Source organism: Gracilinanus agilis, chromosome 2 (assembly GCF_016433145.1).
Source record: "Gracilinanus agilis isolate LMUSP501 chromosome 2, AgileGrace, whole genome shotgun sequence".
Taxonomy (NCBI): Eukaryota; Metazoa; Chordata; class Mammalia; order Didelphimorphia; family Didelphidae; genus Gracilinanus; species Gracilinanus agilis.
In genome coordinates, this window is record NC_058131.1 from 334,010,710 (window position 1) to 334,033,397 (window position 22,688).

The 22,688-nt window shown below is 42.1% G+C and overlaps 1 protein-coding gene across 1 annotated transcript; it reads right to left on the reverse strand.

The window, feature by feature from the left end:
* Positions 1-20,094: 20,094 nt before the first annotated feature.
* On the reverse strand, positions 20,095-21,120 carry ZCCHC3 (zinc finger CCHC-type containing 3). The gene is made up of 2 exons (XM_044659780.1): positions 21,075-21,120; positions 20,095-20,891 (listed from the first exon to the last, which is right to left on the reverse strand). The coding sequence occupies exons 1-2, from the start codon at positions 21,118-21,120 to the stop codon at positions 20,095-20,097; spliced, it is 843 nt and encodes a 280-aa protein (XP_044515715.1).
* Positions 21,121-22,688: the final 1,568 nt, after the last annotated feature.

Sequence of the window (22,688 nt, forward strand, 5' to 3'; positions counted from 1 at the left end):
GAGAGAGAGAGATGGGGGGAGGGCGCTCGGGCGCGCGCGCCTCATGGGGCGGGAGGGGCAGCTTCTAGGGAAGAGATACGCAGTGGGGTGGGGAAGGAAAGAAAGAAGTAAAGAAAGAAGAGGAGGACTCGATCTGAACCTGCGGGGTATCTGAGTGGAGGAAGAAAGGCCAAGGGGAGGGGCGGCCAGCCGCCCAGCCTGGGTGGAATGGGGGGAGGGGGGGAAAGGAAAGGGATGTGAGCCGAATGCTAAGGAGGAGGGGATGAGATGGGGGAAGGGCTGAAGGGAGACATGGAGGAGGAGAAAAGCGAAAGCCTCTTGTTTTGCTTCCGACTCAGCTAGAGCGCCTAATTAGCGCATCCTAGAACTGGGCTGAGGCTGGTGGGCCATTTCAGTGAGCACAAGAAGGGGGGTGGGGTGGGACAGGAAAAGGGAAAGACTGGCTCTTGAAAATAAAAGGACTGCAAAGATTGGAGGTAGGGCCTTTGTAGGTCCCTTCCTGAAAGGCCCCGGGGACCATAAGGAAGAGAGAGAAGGGAAGAATGTTTTCTTACTTGTCCCTTAAGAAGGGTCACTATCTTTTTAGAGGAGAAAGGATGAAATACCGGGGTTCGATGGCCAGGGAGACATCTCTAAAGTTCCTTCCAGCTCAAAATCCAATTAGATCCTATTATTCCCTTTGGGGAAGGACCACCCTTCTAGCACTAATTCAGTAGTTTAAAATTCAATTTACATTTTGATCCTAGACTCAAAAGACTTCTGGCCTGGATTCTACCATTCGGTTCCTGAAAAATCCCCTGGATAAATCCCTTCTTTCTTTGGGATTAATTTTCTTCTCTAGAATGAAGAGGTTGAACGAAGGGTCCCTTCCAGCTCTAAAAGTTAGGATTCTATGGTGCTGGGTCTGAAGTCAAAGGAGTTGGATTCAAATTCTACTTAGTATCTGTAACCTTGGGCAAATCATCTGGGGGCTCAGTTTCCTCATTTGCAAAATGGGGGTTAGAGAGGAGTTGGATTAGATCTAACTAGACTGAGGTCCTTTGCAACCCCAAATCTGTGATACTATGATTGTCTTTCCAGTATTAAGAGCCTGAAGTGCTGCTGCCATTAAAATGCTGGATTACCTAGCTAGAAAACATGCCAATGAGAGCAAGTTTGCCATAGGCCAGGAATATAATAACATTCAACTTTCCCCTTCCCCTGCCTGCATCGCCCTCCCTTTAACAATATATTAGTTACATGCTCCTTTGGTATCTTCTCTTCAAATACAACTCGGATACAGACTCTGTAAAGTTAGGTGATAAATTGGTGGAAAAGCAAGAGCTCTTTCCAGGCTAACTATAAAATTCCCCTTCATGAATTCTATAATCCAACTGAACTGGTGAATTGGCTGAAGTTTTGGTGCCTGATATTTGCTAGCACTTGAAACCTCTGGCTCCTTTCAAGGTTCAAGTTAATCACCTCATCTTTCTAGGATCTTTCCTGATTGCCCTAGTACAGTAGTTAGCACCTCCCACCCTGGTTTCGTACTTTATATTTATTTTTTTTTTATCTATCTCACATTTATTTATCTCTGAATAGGTTGTATTTCTCCTCTCCACCCCTTTACCAGTAGAATGGAATCTCCTTCAGGGCAGGGACTTTGCTCTCTTTCTCCATCTTTCTCCCTCTTTTCATCTCTCTCTGTCTTTGCTTCTTTATTTTTGTCTTTCTCTGCCTCTCTCTCTTTCTCTCTCCCTCTGTCTATTTTTATCTCTGTCTCTTTTACTTTCTCTTTCTGTCTGTCTCTTTTTATCTCTGTCTCTTTCTCTCTCAGTATCTTTGTCTCTGCCTCTCTGTCTCCCTCTTCTTTTCCTTTTTCTTTCTGTCTCTATCCATCTTTGTCTCTTTCTTTCTTTATCCCTGTCTCCCTCTTTTCCTTTCTCTTTCTCTATCTTTGTCTCTCTGTTTCTGTTTTTTAGTATCCCCAAGGCCTACCCCAGTGCCTAAAATTCAGGTGCTCAATGAATGTTGTATTCATTTGAATTGAACCTTGAGGTCCTAGAGTGAATCCCCACAAGCCCACAGGGATGCTCTAAGGCAAAAGAATACCCAGCTCTGGAAATGCTGTATCATGTATATGATTGTTTCTTTTTTCTCTTGAAGTCCAAGTTTGTAGATAAAGCTCTACCCTGCAAGGTGAGGGTGACTGAGAAGCAATGTGGTATCTTGGAAACTTGAACTTCAAGTCCAGTGACTTAGTTTAGTTTCATCTGTTAAAAAAAATTATACTTCCACTATTTTTTAAAAAACCCTTACCTTCTGTCTTAGAATCAATACTGTGTATTGGGTCCGAGGCAGAAGAGTGGTATGGGTTAGGCAATGGAAGTTAAGTGACTTGCCCAGGGTCACACAGCTAAGAAGTATATGAGGCCAGATTTGAATTTAGGACCTTCCATCTCTGGACCTGGCTCTCAATCCACTGAGCCACCTCGCTGCCCCACTTGCACTATTTACATCACAGGAATGCTATGGGAGAATTGCTTTCTAAACTGTTAAATCATGAATGCAAGTTTTTGTTATTGTTATTCTCAAGTTATTATCCTTGTCAAATGATGCATAAGAACAGCTCTCACACACAATGTCAGCAACAGGGTCTCTGACTTCTCAAGGGCTCAGACCTCAAGTGTATTTAAAGCCAAACTCAGAACTCAGGAAACCAAACTGAGGGAAAACTCTTGGATGAACAGATGTTGAATAAGTGGAGATGACTCCTCCACACTGTCTAGCTAAAAGGGCAGAATGAGTACCCAATATTTCAGACCACTGCTGATGGGAGGCCACCTCCCATCCTCAACATCCCCTAACAGGTCAAAATTCTACCCACCAGATCCTGAGCACTGCCTGGTCAAAACTGAAACTTGTAAGGTGTGTCTTTGTCAGCTTCTGCTGCCCCTATTAAGGGGACCTCTCCTTTCTCCCACCCTTATCATCCCCATCTCTTACTCTCCAGAGCAGATTCCTAGTCCTGGTATCCCATGATATCAGATCATTCCAGCTGAAATGTGAGCTGAAAGCAACTAAAAGTACGTCCCAGTCCCAGCAGTATTTACTTTTTTCAGGCTCAAAGTTGGAATGACAGAATCACAGAAGGGTAAAAGACCTTTAGGTCAGGAGAGACCTTAGAAATCACCTTCTAGCATTAGGCACTTAGTTGATGTTTGGAGAATGAACCTGATCCAACCTTTTTTTTTTTAAATTTAAACATTTATTAATATTCATTTTTAACATGGTTACATGATTCATGCTCCTACTTTCCCTTTCACCCCCCCTGATCCAACCTTTTAATATTGCAGATTTGGAGTCTGAAGTTGCCAGAGAAGAGGCTTGCTAGAGACAGAGCTAATACTAGAGTCTACTGACTCCTTGGCCAATGCTCTTTATCCTCATTGCTTCAAGGTCATTAGAGATTCATTAATCCCAACCTTTCATTTTTATTATAATTAATTTTTTATAAACCCTTGCTTTCCATCTTAGACTCAATACTGTGTTTTGGTTCCAAGGCAGAAGAGTGGTAAGGGCAAGGCAATGGGGTTTAAGTGACTTGCCCAGGGTCACACAGCTAGACAGTGTCTGAGGTCAGATTTGAACCCAGGTCCTCCCATTTCTAGACCTGTCTCTCAATCCACTGAGCCACCTAACTGCTCCCCCCAACCTCTCATTTTTATAAAGGAGGGATACTGGAGTCCAGAGACAAGTCACTTTCCCAAGATTATGCAGTACTAGGAACATCTTAGAAGAAGGAAAAGACCTAGATTGTGGAGCTCTAAAGGTAGAATGACAAGCAACAAGAAGGATTATTTGGAGTAAAGCACCCTGCTCAGTTCCTTTCCAATTGCAATATGGCAACCTGGCCTGGCCTTGGCACAGCTAGCTCTCTAGTGGCTCTCCTAACTTGTCTCCCAATTCCATTAGCCTTTGTGTCTCCCAGGGGATGAAGTCTCTGTATCAGCCACTGCCCCACAAGACAAGAGGCAATTGGGCATGGATACAGGGAGGGTTTTTGATTGGCTTGTTTGCTTGCTTTTACCCAAATGATTTCAGTACTATATTAACTTTTGCTCTAAGTGTCTAAGTATCAGCAGGAGATTATTGGGAGAGATAGTCAATGTGGATAGCAACAGACAGATGAGTTACTGCTAATCACTTACAACTTAGAGAATTTTTTTTTTTAAAGCAAGTTGTGTTGCTATAGTGAGACTGGAGAGAAAGCAATGCCATTGCTCATTGGCTCATCCCTAGGTCCAGGGTGGAGATCTAGGCAAAGGGAGGCTGCTGCCCCATTGACTGGATGAATCCCTTCCCCCTTTTTCCGCATTCTCTCCCCACACACCACCCCCCCCAGCTGGGCGGAATCCAGCTTCCCATTGGCTCTCCTTTTCCATTGGTTGCTTTGAGGACAGCTGGCTTAGTGGACAGTCTCAGCCCTGGGAGCCAGTTTCCGTAGCAACAGTGTCTAGAAAGGAAAACCACTGAGAGGCTAGGTGATAGACATCTCCCTCCTCCTTTCTCTAAAACAGAGCACCCAGACCTAGGGGCAGTTGTGAGGTCTTCCCAGAAGAGAGGCAGGGGTACATGGACTCCATTTTCAGGCTTGACCACTCAGCCCACAAGAATCAGAACCACACTGAGATTGAGTTCTCCTGAACTCCCTTCTCTCTCTCCTCTGCTGGTCTCCCATACACCACACCTCTCAGATTTTCCAATTTCTCTAGCCACTTCTTTTGGTGCTTTTTGGAGGCACATCTTCTCCTCCCTTTAGTGCAAGGGCTCCCTAAGACCCCCATACTTGGTCTTCCTCTTTCTATCCCCTCTCCCCATTGCCTCTCCTCTCCTTTTCTCTCCCAATGCTTTCTCTTCTTTCCCCTTTCAAAAGCCAGTAGGAAACTGCAGACAGAGCCTGGAATCAAGGGTTTACACTGCTTTAGACACTTATCATAGGATCATAGCTTTAGAATTGGAAGAGACCATGGAAGCCATCTGGTCTAACCTCTGTATTTTACAGATGAGAATTGAAGACCAGAGAGGCTAAATGACAGAATCTCGGAATTTGAGAGTTGGCCAATTTATGATAGGGCAGCTTGGTGATGTAATGGATAGAGTATCCAGCCTAGGGTCATAAAGACCTGAGTTCAAATGTGATCTCAGACACTTTTTAGCTGTGTGACTCTGGGCAAGTCACTTATGCTATTTGTCTGACTATCCTCATCTGTAAAAATGGCCTAAAGAAGGAAATGGCAAACCACTCTAGGAACTTTGCCAAGAAAACTCAAATATGGTCATGTACTGAAAACATGACTGAAAACAACAGGACAACTATTTACCATGTAACCTATCCAGTGATCATCTAACCCATCCCATATATGAAATGAATATCCATTATAACACACCTGACAATTGGATACCTGGTGTTTGCTGGAAGACCTCTAAGGGGGGGACTAACTCCCTATTTCTCAAGTAGTAAATTATAGAAACAGAATTCTTTCCCCCCCTCTGTTCAGCTTTTATTTATTTATTTTTAGAAAGATATTTTATTTTACCAATTAGATGTAAGAACGGTTTTCTACATAAGTTATCTGAATCATATGATCCAAATAGTTTCCCTCCCTCTCTTCTTTCCTTCTCCCCAGAGCTGGTAAGCAATTTTATCTGGATTATAAATGTATTATCAGGCAAAACATATTCCATATTGTTCATTCTTATAAGAGAATACTTATATAAAACCAAAACCCCAAGATGAAAACCCAGATAAACCAAAGTGAAAAATCCTATGTGTTGATCTGCATTCCAACTCCAACATTATCTGGAGGTGAATAGCATTCTTTGTCAGAAGTCCCTCAGAATTATCTTAGATCATTGTATTGCTGAGAGTAGCTAATTTCCAGTTCTTTATGAAATCATCCTTATAGTACAATAGTATTCCATCACCATCATATACCACAATTTGTTCAGTCATTCCTCAAATGATTTACATCCCCTCTATTTCCAATTCTTTTGCCACTACGAGAAGAGCTCCTATAAATATTTCTGTACAACTTAGTCCTTTCCCCGCCTCTTTGGGATACAGACCTAGTAGTGGTATTACTGGATCAAAGGGTATATAGTAGTTATAGCCCCTAATGGGCATAGTTTCAAATTGTCCTCTGGAATGGTTGGATCAGCTCACAACTCCACCAAAAGTACATCAGTGTCCCTATTTTGCCATATCACCTCCAACATGTATCACTTTCCTTTACTGTCATATTGGCCAATTTGAGAGGTGTGAGGTGGTACCTCAGGGCTATTTTAATTTGTATTTCTCTCATTAAGAGTGATTTAGAACATCTTTTATATGATTATTGAGAGCTTTGATTTCTTCATCTGAAAACTGCTTATTCATATCCTTTGACCATTTTGTCAATTGAGGAATGGCCTGTATTCTTATAAATTTGACTTAGTTCTCTATATATTTGAGAAATGAGGCCTTTATCAGAGAAATATGTTATAAAATTTCCCCCCAGTTTGTTGTTTCCTTCCTAAACTTGGTTACATTGATTTTGTTTGTACAAAAGCTTTGTAATTTAATATAGTCAAAATTATTCATTTTACAACCTGTAATGTTCTATGTCTCTTGTTTGGTCATAAATTCTTCTCTTCTCTATAGATTTGACAAGTAAACTATTCTGTGTTCTCCTAATTTACTTATGCTATCACCCTTTATGTCTAAATCATATACCTACTTTGACTTTATCTTGGTATAGGGATGAGATGTTGGTCTATACCTAATTTCTGCCATACTCTTTGCCAGTTTTCCCAGCAGTTTTTGTTAAAATCCCCAAAACTGAGATCTTTGGATTTACCAAACATTAGATTGTTTAGGTTGTTTACCCCTAATCTATTCCACTGGTACACCATTCTATTTCTTACTGTATTGCTTATACAGTTTGAGATCTGGTACTGCTAGGCCACCATCCATCACATTTCTTTTATTAGTTCCCTTGATATTCTTGATCTTTTGTTCTTCCAGATGAATTTTATTATTTTTCTAGTTCTATAAAATAGGTTTTTTGGTAGTTTGATTGGCATTGAATAAGTAAATTAATCCTTTTATTTATTTTTATTTTTTAAAGTTCATTTATTTATTTATTTTAGAATATTTTTCCATAGTTACATGAATCATGTTCTTTCCCTCCCTCCTCCCCCCCCCCCCCCGGAGCCAATGAGCAATCCCACTGGGTTTTACATGTGTCATTGATCAAGAACTATTTCCATATTATTAGTATTTTCACTAGGGTGATCATTTAGAGTCTATATCCTCAATCATATCCCCATCGAACCATGTGATCAAGTGGTTGTTTTTCTTCTGTATTTCTGCTTCCTCAGTTCTTTCTCTGAATGTGGATAGTGTTCTTTCTCATAAGTCCCTCAGCATTGTCCTGGGTCATTGCATTGCTGCTAGTAGAGAAGTCCATTACATTCAATTGTGCCACAGTGTATCCGTCTCTGTGTACAATGTTCTCCTGGTTCTGCTCCTTTTACTCTGCATCAATTCCTGGAGGTTGTTCGGTTCACATGGAATTCCTCCAGTTTATTATTCCTTTGAGCACAATAGTATTCCCTCACCAACAGATACCACAATTTGTTTCGATATTCCCCAATTGAAGGGCATCTATGATTCTTTTCATATAATTCTTGTGTTTATCTTGGCAAGTAGATTTCCAGGTATTTTATATTGTCTAAAGTGATCTTAAATGGAGTTTCTTTTTCTCTCTTGATGCTGGACTTTGCTGGTACTATATAGAAATGCTGATGATTTATGTGAATTTATTTTGTATCCTGCAACTTTGCTAAAGTTATTATTTCAACTAGTTTTTTAGTTGATTTTCTAGGATTCCCTAACTGTAGCATCTTATCATATGCAAAGTGTGATAGTTTAGATTCTGGTTTCTGACTTGTCTCCATTGTAAATGATACTTACTGAAGGTTTTAGCATTTTAAGGAAAGGCTCTTTTATTCCCATGCTTATGGAGCCAGAATTCTAATCAAGAACCTCTGAGTTCCAGTACTCTGTCCCCTTTACCAGGTTGTGTCTCTTGCTTACTTACTAATGGCAAGATCCTTGGCAAGTCACTTATTTTCTCAGCTTCAGTTTTCTCATCTGTAAAATGGGGATTATAATAGCTTCTACCTCACAATATTGCGAGGATCACAAGAGAAAGTGTAGTAAATAGAGAGACAGCCTTGGAATTAGGTATGCTTGTGCTTAATAAAATATCAGATCTGGTTAAAAGTAAAACACTTTGAAAGCCTCAAAACTATATAAATGTCAGCTTTTATTTCTCTGTTCTTTGGCAATCTCCAATACTTCCAAGGTTCCAGCCTCAATGCAGAAGACTATATTTTCAGCCCTGACCTTTTTGCTGAGCTTCAGACTTTCCTTTAAATCTGCCTACAAGATGTCCCTCCAGTTAGTTCAAACTCACATGCCCCAAGTGTGAACTAATTAGTCTCCTTCAGAAACCCATTCTATTTCTTGACTTTCTGATCTTTCAAGGGGACTGGTATAGCTTAATGGAAAGTGCCCTGAATTTAGGACTAGAAGTCATGGGTTTGATTTCAACATCTGCCACTTATTGTACTTGTGATCAGGGGTACAGAATCTATCCTTTTTAACCTCAGTTTCCTTCTCTGCAATATGGGGATAATGTTATCATTGTACCTCAGATTCATTGTGAGGAGAGTAAGGAGAATGAACCATGGTTAGAAAAGAAGGAAACATTTACTGACCACCTACTAAGTGCCAGGTGCTGTGGTAAGTGCTTTATAAATATTATTTCATTTGGTCCTTACAACCACCCTGGTTGGCACGTAGGGATTTAAGAGAAAAAAGACATGGAAATGTCATGTGGATGGGTGAGAAGGCACATTCTGTGCACACACATCTTAGAGTCTTTGGTTTCTTTCAAAACTTAGTTCATTGTGAGCTACCTCCTATATGAAGCTTTCTCTTTCTTTCTTTCTTTCTTTCTTTCTTTCTTTCTTTCTTTCTTTCTTTCTTTCTTTCTTTCTTTCTTTCTTTCTTTCTTTCCTGTTTATTCCTCCCCCCCCCCATTACCAGGAAAAACACTTTTCTAACAATAATTTTTTGGGGGCAGATAGATGGCTTGATGGTAAAGAGCCAGGACTGGAGATGAGAAGTCCTGGGTTCAAATCTGGCCTCAGACACTTCCTAGCCGAGTGACCGTGGGCAAGTCATAATTGCCTAGTCCTTACTGCTCTTCTTTCTTGGAACTAATACTTAGTATTGATTCTAATACAGAAGACTAGGGTTAAAAATTGTTTTCTGACCTTTTGCAACGCAAATTCTTCCTCCCTCCCTCCCCTCCCCATCCCAAGATGACATATAATCCAATATTGGTTATTACCCTCCCATACACACACACCCCAGCTAAGCTGCTAGTGGCCTCTCTTCCAAAACTACCTTGTTTCAGTTATGTTTATACTTATGTATGTATATATCATCCCCTTGTTGAAACTTCTTGCAGGTATTTTTTTTTTTGGTATTCTTAGGACTTAGCACAGTGCTTGGCGAATTGTAGGCACTCAGTAAATGGATGAAGTTGACCTTTCTGTTTAGACAGAGCAAATAATTTTAATCCATCATCCTTACACAATTATTTCCTATATAGTTCTTATATTTCAAATAAGATTTTTTTCCTTCACATTCACTGTGTATAGGGTGGTGGCCTAGAGCCCTTGAAGAATACACAGAAATATCTCTTTAGTAGATGGACCCCATTACCTCTCTGAACCTCGATTTCCTTACCTCTAAAATAGGAATAGTAATATCAACACTATCTACCTCTCAGAGGTATTATGAGGGAAGTGCTCAGTAAATCCAATAATAAGATGAAAATGGGAGCTATCTATCTTCAAGAAGCTTCCCACAAACATGAGATGAATGAGAAAATCTTTGATGTCTTGAAATAACCATCAGTTCAAACCTATTCCTTCCTGCTTCAGATCTCATAGAATCTGGGGATTCATTCTCTGGTGGCTACTGTTCCAATGATGATCAGACTGAGCTCCAAGACCACTTCCCTTCCAGCCTCGTGTTCAATTTGTTAATTTAAAATATATTTATTGAACTCTCAGGATGGCACCTGAGGACAAAAAGGAAAAACTGGAAAACTGTAAGTAAGGAATTACTGAGATATACATTTATACAGATAGGTAAGTCAAAAAGCTAACTGGAGAAAGCACCAACAATAAAGGAGATCATACAAAGTTTCCTATAGGAAATGACATTGAAACTGAACTTTGAAGAGAACTAAGACTTTTAAAAGGTTGGAATGAAGAAGGAGTGAATTTCAGGCCTGGGGGACTGTCTGTGCCAAGGTATAGAGACATAGGAAATACTGAATTCAGGAAATAGCAAATCTACCAGTTGAGATCAAGGGCCAGGTTGACCTCTGAACCATAGAGAGGCATCAAAGCCATTCCTTTGTGGTGTGTCTCACACTAGGAGTGTATGCATCCTCAGAATCCAAAGTCAGTATGATAGAGTAGTTGCTTTGAGAGTTTAAGGAAAGGGAAAACTAGGGGAAGGGGCTAGGCTTCATGGGAGAAGTCTTGTTCAGAAAAATTGATAGAGTGGAACAATCTCTGGGCTGGACCAATAACTTTCTCTGTAACCATAAGTAAGTCCCAGTTCAAAAGATGTCACAATGGAAGGCATTTCAGAAATTGTCTAATCCAACCTCTTCATTTTACAGAGGAAGAAACTGAGTCTAAGAGAGAGGAAGTGGCTTGGTTTTGGTTGTTCACCAAGTTAGCAGTAGGCAAAGCACTAGAATCCAGACATCTTGACTTCTAAACTAGGACAGTTTCTACTTGGCCATCTTGGAAGCCCCAAATCAAGAGCAAGAGGGCACAGTACGGGTGATTTGAAGGGACCTGTGTACCTCCCACTTCCTACTCTGTTTTTCTTCATCAACCCAGTTACTCTCATCCTTATAAGTCTATATTAGATGTTTAAGATATAGGAATCTTGGGCTGATTCATCTGGGGGAAGAATGGAGAAGAGGGGCATGTTGCTTTCCCCCAGAGTCTGGTCACTCAATCCCTGAGGAGTCTGGCCAGAAGCCTTGGCAGCGGTTTACATCAGTAGCTGGGATCTCTGCCAGATTCTTCCTCTGGGGAGCTGGCCTGGGGGGAGGGAATATTTATTTATTCCAAAAGGGAGCCACTTGGCTGGAAATTAATTGTGTGTCCTGCCCTGAAAAGAGGAAAAGTGATGGGGATTGGGGGGAGGGAATAGGATCTAGATAAAGGCTGGTTCCCTGGCTTTGGTTTTAGTATTGCACAGAAGAGAAAACATTTTAGCTAGAGAATAAAAGAAGGGGGAGGAGGCTGAGCAAGGGGAGAGAGAGAAGGGCTAAGTCAAGGTTGGTCCTAGAAACTAGTGTCTCATGGTGATGCATTCCTAAAGGAGCCTGTTGAGCTCCATATTAGCATGACTGGAAATGTACTAGAACCATAGACATTTAGAATCAAAGAACTGCCCCCCACTCCACTTAGGCCTGCACTCGTGATTTCATGGGTGTAGTAGAAACTGGGGAAAGGAAACTCCTTTACCAATGCAGATTGGAAAATGGTTCTGCAGTTTAGTTCAGAGAGTTGCCTGAAGGGGGGGAAGAGAGAGAGAGAGAGAGAGAGAGAGAGAGAGACAGAGAGAGAGAGAGACAGAGAGACAGAGAGACAGAGAGACAGAGACAGAGACAGAGAGAAACAGAGACAGACAGAGACAGAGACATAATCTTAGAACAACAGGAAGTTATTGGTTCAAGACCCTAGTTTGTAAGAACCTCTTCATACTAGGCATAGGTGGGAAGAAAATGGAATACAGAATAACTCCTTGGTCTCATGGAGTTTTCATTCTGTAGGGGAGTATGGCATGAGGCCAGGGAAAAAGAAAAGATGTGGAAGGCCCTGATTAAGAAGTATTCACTACTGGGGGCAGCTGGGTGCCATAGTGGATAGAAAGCTAGGTCTGGTGTCAGGAGGGTTCAAATTTGGCCTTAGACACTTCTTAGCTGTGGGAATCTGGGCAAATCACTTAACCCAGTTTGCCCTTAACCTTTAACCTTTAACCCTTAAGCCCTTGCCCTTCTGAGTGTTGTTATTAGGACTGAAGGTCACGATTTTGTGTTGTTGTTTTTTAAACCCTTACCTTCCATCTTGGAGTCAATATTGACTCCAAGGCAGAAGAACGGTAATGGTATGCAATGGGGGTCAAGTGACTTGCCCAGGATCACACAGCTGGGAAGCATCTGAGGTCAGATTTGAACCTAGGACCTCCTGTCTCTAGGTCTGGCTCTCAATCCACTGAGCTTCCCAGCTGCCCCCTGTGTTGTTTTTTTAAAGGATGCATTATGAATTGTACATCTTGAGGTCCAGTGTGCATATGTCTTGTAAGCCTGAGAAATGGAATAGAGATAAGAGTAATTAATCAGGATAGGCTTTTTGAAGGAGATATATTCGTAAAATGGAAAGATAGTTATTGGAAAATCTAGAAACCCAAGTAGTGATTCTGACTCTTATTGACTTACCATATGTGTAAATCAGGTACCACAGGTTGGCTATTATCTGGCTCACCCATATATTCCTGAGAGTAAAGGGAATGACAGACGCTTCCCTTGCATTTAAATCTGGTCCTTTTTTCTCTCTTATAGAATGGCAACTTCCTGTAGTCTTAGCTGCAAATGGGTAAGTGCAATATTACTGCATTGTATCCTACAGACTAGTAGGATGGAAATTATAATTGATTAGACCCTAATACAAGGGCCTGTTATAAATTTTATTTTGTTTTCTTCAAAAATTTTATGTACATAACTTTTGATATTTGATTTTGATTTTAATGCCTTTTTTTTCAAAAGCTTCAATTTTCTTCTGTTGATTTTTATATTTTTTCTTTCTTTTTTTTCTTTTGAATTGACTCATACAAACCCCATGACTCAACTGTATATATTGAGCTGATCTGGGTATTTCTTCCTAAATACCCACGTCAGGGGGGATTGTATTTTTATAAAATCCAAGATTAATCGTATTTTTATTATATCCAAGATTTAATTTTTGGTTTTGTTTGAGAAAATTCTCAGGGAAAGAAACTTGCTGATTCCTTAATCCAGAGAATGAACTGTTTGCAGAGAGATGCCTGAAGAACCTACGTTTAATCAAGAGATCCAGAATGAACTTTGGGTTGCAATTGATTGAACTGATGGGGTTGGTTGCATCAAGTGATCCAGAACGAACTTTGGGTACTAATGAATGGACTGATGGGGTTTTTGAACAGTTACTTTAATTGTACATGTTATGCTGATTGGGGACTGCCCCCAATTGGTTTCTTGTCAACGCGCTTAGCAAAACATTGGTTTTGCTTTCTCTCTTTTCCATTTCCCTCTTATCTCTAACTATTGTAGTTAGAAGTACCTTTGTGGTAGAAGATGTTTGTGTAACATGATCACTTGGGGTGACTAGGCACCCAATGATCATCAGGGGGGATTGTGTAAATAGAATTAGCCAGATCCCATTAATAGTCAAAAATCTACTCAACCCAGGCGTGCTAATGATGTCACTCCCACCTCCCTTAGTGGGGAGGGGAGACGAGTTACCCACACGTGACAATAAGTAACAAATCAAGAATAAGGGACTGCCCTTTGGGCAGTCCAAATCAATGTAGAAACTGCCATTTGTCCATTTGAATTAGAGGTGGACCACAGGAAGTGATGAAAGACACGATCTCTTTAAGTAAGTGAGTGAACTTCCTGTGGGGACAGTGGCCGTCTGGAACTGGAGGAAGAAGCATCTCCTGAGACCACAGACAGCTTATACTCTGTATTGTCACGTGGGTAAGTTAGGCTGGCTTCCTTGGCCTAGCTGGGCCAATTCTAAACTCTGCCTATCCGGCTGTTGGGCCTTGCGGCTTACAGCTTCATTTATTTAGACTTCTAACCTCCCTCTTCTCTTTATCCCTACTTACCTTCCTGATTGTAAATAAACTCTTCAACCCGATGCTGACTTGGGTCTGATTTAATTAGGGAATCAACCTGAATTGTTGATTCCTGGCGGCCACATAGTTTTAAGATATAACTATAATAACTAAATTTTAATTCTTACACATATGACTTTAGGTGAATCACTTTTGTTTACTGGACCTCATTTTCTTCATTTCTAAAATGGGAGTGGAGTAGCTAGATAGAGAGTCAGATCTGTAGAAGGGAGATCCTGGACTCAAATCTGACCTCAGACACTTGCTAGTTGTGTGACCCTGGGCAAGTCACTTAACCCCAATTGCCTAGCCTTACTGTGCTTCTGCCTTAGAACCCATACTCAGAATCAATTCTAAGACCAAAGGTAAGAGTTGAGAATAATAATAATAATAATAATAATAACAGTGGATGTTGTACTAGATGATCCCTACCAACTTGTCCAGTTCTGGCATTTTATGTTCTTCCTAAGATCTCTTCTAATTTTGCCCTAATGTCTTTTTCAGTACTAACATTTTTTGTTCTGTTCTAAGGTTCTTTTCAGCTCTGACATTCTATGATTCATCTTCCAGGAAATCTGGGGTCTCTCGTCTCTTTTATATTTCGAGAGAGAGAGATTTTCTTGCTCTTGTTCATAAGATTATAAAGAGCAAAATCCACTCCTTAATGCTTGGATACCTCCAGAATCTTCAGAATAGGATGGGGAAGCTGCTATTCTAAATTGCCATGTTGTAAAAGAGAGACAGACAGACAGGCAGACAGACACAGAGATATAGGCATAGAGACAGAGAGAGAACAGCCCCTAGTGATTCTGAAGCACTCTTGGTGCTGAGAAGCAGCCTGGTATAGGGAAAAGTTCTCTGGATTCAAAGTCAGATATTCAGAGAGTAAAATCTCAGGACTGCCTCCTACTAGCTGAGTAACCTTGGTACAAGTTCCCACATGTTTCTGAGCCTTGGATTCCTAATATGTTAATTAGGAATAAAAAACATTACTCTCCTAGTGGTCTTATAGGATTATTTTAAAAATCAAATGTAATAATACAAAGCACTTTGTATCTCTTAAGAGATGTAGAAATATAAAGTCCCATGATGATGATGCTATAGTCAACTTTGGAAATCCAGGATCCAAATGACCTCTGGGTAACAGAGGAAGTGGTAGTGGCCAATTAAATTTTCAAGGCCTTAATTTTGTGTATGGTTTTATGTGCCACATGTCGTAGGACTAAAACTCCTGAATGAGGTTCCCCAGGTATGAGCCCTGTCCTAATCCTTGCTTTAGATACTGGGTTCAGCATCACTAATTAAAAAAATTTCACCAAGTCCTCAGCTAGTTTCCTACTTTGCTAGTTATTAAATTCACATTTTGTAATTTACATTTATAAAAAAATTAAGTTTAAAGCTTTAGCACCTTATATTACCCTTTAAAGAAATAGATCTTGGGAGCAGCTGGGTGGCTCAGTGGATTGAGAGCCAAGCCTAGAGACAGAAGAACCTGGATTCAAATCTGGCCTCAGACAGTTCCTAACTGTGTGATCCTGGTCAACTCACTTAACCCCCATTGCCTAGTCCTTACTGCTCTTCTGCCTTAGAATCAATACACAGTATTAATTATAAGGTGGAAGATAAGGTTAAAAAAATAAATAGATCTTTTGAGAGAACCTAATTCTTAGATGGATCTGTATTCTCATCCATGAGATCCAACTAGTCAGATTACAAATTCTCCATGCATGCTTATCCTGTATGACTCCCATTCATTTTCTCTCCTAAGTTCTGGACTATTTTTTAAAAAACCCTTATCTTCTGTCTTAGAATCTATATGGAGTATGGGTACCAGGGCAGAAGAGTGGTAAGGTCTAGGGCAATGTACCAAGGCAGAAGAATGGTAAGGGCTAGACATTGGGGGGGGGGGTAAGTGACTTGCCCAGGGTCACACAGCTAGAAATGTCTGGGGCTAGATTTGAACCCAGGACCTCCTGGTTCTCTATCCACTGAGCCACCTAGCTGCCCCCCCAGGACTATTTTTTAAAAGGGGCAGAAGTAGGGGAGTAGGGAAAGACTGACTTTAGGAAGAGGTAGATTAAGAAGTGGTAGATTATAGTTCCTTGAAAGGACAAGCTTCCTAACAATTGGAGTAATCTGAAAGTGGAATAAGCTTCCTTGGAAGATAGGAGTTCTTCTACATTGGAGATCTTCAAGTGAAGGAAAAATGACCACTGGTTGTGGATGCTGTAGAGGGGATTCTTGCTTAAGTTTTAATTTGCCTAGCTGACCCCTGAGATTCTATGATACCCCAGCACTCTGGTCTTTACTCTCTTATAAACTTATTTTCTTTAGAACAATGCTATGGGTAGTATAGGTATTAATAACCCCTTTCCACACATGGTAAAACTGGATGCTGTTACATGGATATGTCTAGCTTCAAGCATCCTCCTTCCTTTTCCTTTACCAAACCAAACCAAACCATTCTGAGATTTTGTCACCAGTATTTTCTGTCAGAGGGAGGATGAGTATCAAACTCACCGATTAGAGAGAGTAGAAGATAACCAGAAAATTAAAATGGTCTGCTCAGTGTATACCTACATAGCTCTCATGATTTTCAGTGTAACAGAAATAGCATGGGATTTCAGGGCAGAGGGCTTCAGTTAGGACTGAGCTTTGTAACCTTGGACAAATGGCTTCTTTTCAAGTCTCAGTTTTGCTGTGTGTTAAAAAGGAAATATGTTACCTCACAGCATTGTTTCAAGGAGAGTAGTTCCTAAGCCTTCAAGGTTTATAGAAACGTAAGCTGTTATTACGCCTGACATGTTCTGGCCTTACACTGGAGCCACCCACCTCTTAACTACTCCCACCTGATCTCTTTCAGCAATGGAACAGCAGCCCCTTTTCCCAGGATGCTCCTGAAGCCTTGGCTTTGCTCAGCTCCTGACTCTCTGGATTTAGCCCATTGGCAGAGAGACACACAGTACCATTCCTGAGCCAATCAGTAAGATAGTCTTTCTCTGGCACCACCCACACACACACCCAAGTAATATCAGTAACTATTTCATCGCCCTTTTTCTTAACCATCTCCAAACATGGGCATGTCATAAAGAACCCTAACAGCAATGGGAGGTGGTCCAGGGAGAGAGTTCTGGATTTGGAGGCAAAGGACCTGGATTCAAACTCCAGTCCTGTTATTCACTGCCTATGTGATCTTGGGCAAATCATCTAACCTTCCTGGGTCTCAGTTTCCTCATTGGTAAAATGAAGTTGTATTAGACAACCTCTGATGTGCCTTCCAGCTCTAAATTTTTATGATTATAAATCTCACTCGAAATAGCTGAAAGTTCAGAGACATTTCCTAGCAGAATATGGAAAGCATCTTTCTCACTGGTATTAATGTGATGCTCTAGTTTCAAATCATGGTATTTGTCTCTGAACAGTTCATGAAAAAGACAGTGACCCTTGGGCAGCAGAAAAGTGCATGCTAAGTCTAAGTGCGCTGTGGCTTATTACTAGTAGGAACTTGAATGGCAGACACAGGATAAAAAAGGCACTGTTAAGGATGAGTGTGAACTAGTCACGTGAGAGTGAGGGGTGGCAGAAAGACAACCCAAGTGTTCCAGTGGTATCTTTGACCTACCCAGAAGGCTAGAGGAAGGCCTTCAGAAGGATTTCCAGCAGGAACTCCAAGCTTTTGGTGAAATCTTTTGAGCAGATTTAGGCCTAGACAAGATGTCTATCACATAGGATGAGAAGGCATCTAATGGTTTCCCTCTGATCTGTCATGGAGACTAGCCACTCTGAAGAGATCATAAATGCATTAAGTTATGGAGAGAACTAACTGAGGCATAGTGGGAAGAATACTAGATATTCAGTTAGTAGAAGTGAGTTTGGATCTCAGTTCTACTTGCTGCCTGTACAAATTTAGAGGCCTTAGAGGGTTATGGACCAGATAAATGTTAGGATCTCTTCCATCAGTAAACCCTAACAAAAATATAAATGGGTATGTAAAGATAGAGTTTGTGGCTGAGCACATGGGTGAGAGTGTACATCTAGAACATGTCTTATTAAGTCTTCAAGGAGTGCTTTGAAATGACAGAAAAATACCACTCTGAGGTCATTTATACAAAAGATAAATATTTATTCACAATAACAAACCAAGCCATTAATTCACTTTGGAAACCACAACAAAATAATGCCAAATACAGAACAAGAGCAAACAAAACTTACACAAGCAGCTTATCATCTTTTGGGGCAACTATCTAACAAGGTGATTCTCTCTCTCTCTCTCTCTCTCTCTCTCTCTCTCTCTCTCTCTCTCTGTTTCTCTCTCTCTCTCTCTCTCTCTCTTTCTCACTCTCTCTCTCTCTCCTTATCCCTCTCCTTTCTTTCTCCCTCTCTGCCTATTCACAGCTGGCCTTTTTTCCTTAAGACAAAATTTACTTCTACTTCCAGTGCTCATACTGTCATTTCTTTCTCTAGGTCTCAATTTCCTCCTCTGTAAAATGAGGGGGTTGGATGAGATATTTCCAAAGTTCCTGCCAGTTCTAAATCTTAAGTCCCTATCTCTGAGCTATTGCTTCAGTGAGATAATGTGTGCAAAGTTCTTTGCTATCTTAAAGCACTCTCTGCACATGTTGGTGATGATTATTATTACCCATACTTTTCTACTCATTGGTCTGAGAACCACAAGGTTAGCAATGGCCTTTAGTCAGCTTTTCCTTTTGGGGTTCCTTAATCTTTAAACCTACAGCTCCTATTTATACTACCATGTGGCCAGCATCAATTGACCACTGATGGGGATAAACAGGGGAATGTTTGGTCCAGACTGGACCTGCCAAATCCCCTTAGAACATACTCCAACCTACAGACTGATAGGAGGGGGTCACCCATCCCTTACAACATAAATGGTTTTCCTCTGCCTTTCACCCTTGCCTTCCACCTGAAATCCATCTTTTTCCTTTTCTCCTTTCTCTCCTACTTCCTGACGCTTCTGTGTTTATTGAGTTCTAATTATTTTAAAGCCCTCTAGAGCCTTGTCCATTTTTGTTCATTAGGCCAGTTCGGCTGGCCCTTTTCTCTTGGAGTCCTTGATGCTGCCTGCCTGAGCCTCCCTCCTTCCCTTCTGAGACACCCCCACTCATCTGGATACTGGAAAGCCAACCACTAGTGGCTTCAGTCATCAGACTATAATGAAGAACCAGCTAAAAAACCCAAAACCAAATCAGAAAAACAAACAAACAAACAAACAAACAAACGAAAACCCCTCAAGAGGCACTATATATAATAAAGAGCTCTGGCCTGAGAGTTGGGAAACCTAGGTTTTACTCCTGGCTTTCCTACCAACTCACTGTGTGACTCTAGGCATTTCCCCTTTCCAGGCCTCAGTTTACCCATCTGAAAAATAAGCAGGATGGAGTTGACTAAATAATCCATAAAGTCCTTTTAAGCTCTGATATTTCATGATTCTGTAAGAAAAGATCTCTAGTTCTACCTATATATTAACATATAAGTTCTCTTGGGCCACCAAAATAGCTGTCACAAAGCCCATGCACTTTGTTCTATGAGGGGCCCTGGGGCTCACCATTCAGAGCTTATTTATTCCTAATTTACATATAATTCTAACAACATTGGCTACATTTATTATTATTTTTTTCAGACCACAACAGATCAGAAGCAGCAAATCAGAAGGGGGAAAGAGAAAAGGGTAGGCACACTGACAATCGAAGTAACAGCTCACAGCATGGCAACAGTGAAAAAGACAGAAGAAATTACTGTATTATATAGCACGGGATGATCACTAACTATCACAAAGATGACCTGGAGTCACCAAGAAAAGGCTGACTTCTCTTCACTCTACTCTTGTTTAAGGAGGCAGAGACACATGGGTAACTCACGAATTTTGGAAACACTTCCACTAAGATGGCTAAAAGGAACACCGAAGAAGTCGTGGCACTTAAAGGGGCACGGGGGAGGGCTGGGGAGAGGGGGGGGGGAGCCAGGGTACTTTGGAACACTGGATTGATTATTCCAAAGCCCTCATTTCAATTCCCAGTGATGCCAGTTGAATGGCCTGCACTGGGGCAGTTGGCATAGATGTGTCCTTTCTGCCCGCAGAGGTTACAGACGATCCCCTTTTTGCAGAAGGTGGTGCTATGCCCTTGCTCTCCACACCGGAAGCACTTTTCCTGGCTACAGGTTAAACTCATATGGTTCTTGGAGCCACATCTATAGCACGTCTTTGGCTGGCCCTTATACCAGCTGTAGCCCTTCTCGGCGCCTAGGTAAAAGGCCCCCGGCAGGTGGTCGACCCCCTCCTCCCCTTGCCACAGTTCGATTTCACACTTGTATTCCCCAGTCCAGACCCCGAAGCGATCGGCCACCTTGACCGGGGTGGTCAGCACGTCGCAGTGTCTCTTCAGCCACGTCACGATGTCTCCCGTATCCACAGTTTCGTTCCGAAAGAGGATGAAGAGGGTTTTGAGCCTCGGCTTGGTCAGCTGAATCAGCACAAAGTTCTCCCAGCAGTCCTGGCCCTTTTTCTCCTGATACTTTCTCAGAAAGAAGTCGAATTTCTCCGCCGATCGGAAGCTCACGTCAAACTCCTTACTGCCGGGGATCTGGATGACTGCATAGATGTCCCTGGGGTTCATGCCGATCGACTTGATGATGAGGGTGCCCACCACATAGTCTCTCGTTGGGCAGTTGTTGTCCTCGCCTTGGAATCGGAGCCTCAAGATAAATCTCCCACTGAAGGCATCCTCCTGCGGTCCTTTGCCCCGCACGGAGGAGGCTGCGCCGGGCCTCTTCTCTTCTCTCTTCTTCTTCTCCTCCTCTCCACCTGGAGCCCTTACGGAAGACAAAACAGAAAAACCAGCAGCATCTGTTTTCTTTCTTCTCCCCCCTTCCTCCTCCCTCTTCTTCTTCCTCACCTCCCTGCCACCAGCCTTCCCTAACTCTTCAGCGTCTCCCTGCCGGCCCTCTCCGTCCTCACTCTCGCTCGGAGCGGCCGGCTGACACTCACCATGCCCCTGGCCAAAGCCAGGGGAATACAGTTCTGGGCTGGGCATCTCGGAACTCCCACAGGTCCGCTCCTTCTGCTGGTGGGGCTGGAAGCGGCTCTCGGTCCTTCTCTGTCAGGCTCCGGGTGATTTCAGCTCACACCATGCTCTCCTTCTGCTCTCACTCCCCTACTTCCTTGGCTGCCTGCCTGGGTTGCTGCGGCAACTGCTGCAGTCTCCCACTCTCCTCCTCCTCCTCCTCCTCCTTCCACTCCTCCTCCTCCTCCTCCTCCTCCTCCCCACCACCAGCAGTGGCCATGTTACCTCTTTCCCGGCATACACTACCGACTGCCAAGGGGGAAGGAGAGATTCCATTTCAGCTTCCCTGGCTTTTAAGCCGAAAAAACATTTTGGGGTTCTCTGAACTGGCAGTTTCTTTGTCGCCCAAAAACGGGGCAAACCCTCAGTCGGCAAATCCTTCTAAGCATACTTCAGTTTCCAATTAACATAAACTCTCATTTTTATTCCTTTCTCTGCCCATTTTTTCCAATTTTTCCCACAGACCCCTCCGCTCCCCTCCGGTGGGCTGCATCCCTAGCTTGTCGGATCTCTTCCGCTCTTCCCCTGACTTAAGGTTATTTTCAGAATCCGAACCTCACCCACAGTGCCGTGAATTTCAGTGTCTCGGGTCCCTGGAGAGCCCCATTTTCCCTTCCCTTTCAGCCTCCCATCTTTCTACCCCATGCACTCGCCTCAGGCTCCATGACACCTCCTTTCTACCTGGTATTAATAAATGCAAGACAAATTTGCTCGGCATTTGAAGTGTTTCATAGTCTGTTCTAGCTTCTTTTTCCAGCATTATCTCGTGTACTGTATATTCAGTTAAAACATAAAAAGACCCCTCGCCACCACCCCTGATCCTTACCCTGCCCTTTCCTATCTCCTTGCCTTTCCTGGGTCCCCAGAATGACTTTAGATCCCACCATCTACACAAACTCCCTCCCTCCCTCCCTCTAGCACATTAAGCCTTTGACGTCCTCCCCTTCCACTTGGGCTTAGTTTCTACTTCTTCCTTCCCTGATCCCCCCTGCCCCACCCTTCCATGTTGGAAATGATCTCTCCTTCCTCACATCTCTCACAGTGCTAAGCTCCGATCTCTTATTTGCATTTAGCATAATAAGATAGTTTGTATCGCAATTAATTGTGTATTGTCCAATCTGCTTTATTTCCAGAGTAGACTCAGGGAAAGGAGGGAGAGTGTAGATGCTATGTAAAAATGCCATTTTAAACAAGTTTCCACTGCTTTCTGAAGAATCAGTTTCCTAGCATTAACATGTTAGCCGATTGGTACTGGCCCAGCCTGAGAACTTATAGGCCTTAAAGAATAGCTAGCCATCCCTGGAGAGGCAATCTGCTGGTATAATGGAAAGATATTCACCCTTTCTCACTGAACCTACTACTGGAAATAGAACTGGCAAGACATTTTTAATTAATTGTGACAAAAACGACCTTATGCTAAATGCCATTAAGAGATCCAAGCATAGCTCTGTGAGAGACGTGAGGCAGGAGAAATCATTTCAAACATGGAAGGATAAGGTAGGAGGAATCAAAGAAGGTTCCATTGAGGAGGTAGAAGC

What these genes read in the sequence shown, in the direction of transcription:
- ZCCHC3 (XM_044659780.1), bottom strand. Translation starts at nt 21,120, where the DNA reads ATGCCCAGCCCAGAACTGTATTCCCCTGGCTTTGGCCAGGGGCATG. An exon ending in TGGCTTTGGCCAGGGGCATG is followed by an intron (nt 20,892 to 21,074) that starts GTGAGTGTCAGC and finishes TAAGGGCTCCAG; the next exon opens with GTGGAGAGGAGGAGAAGAAG.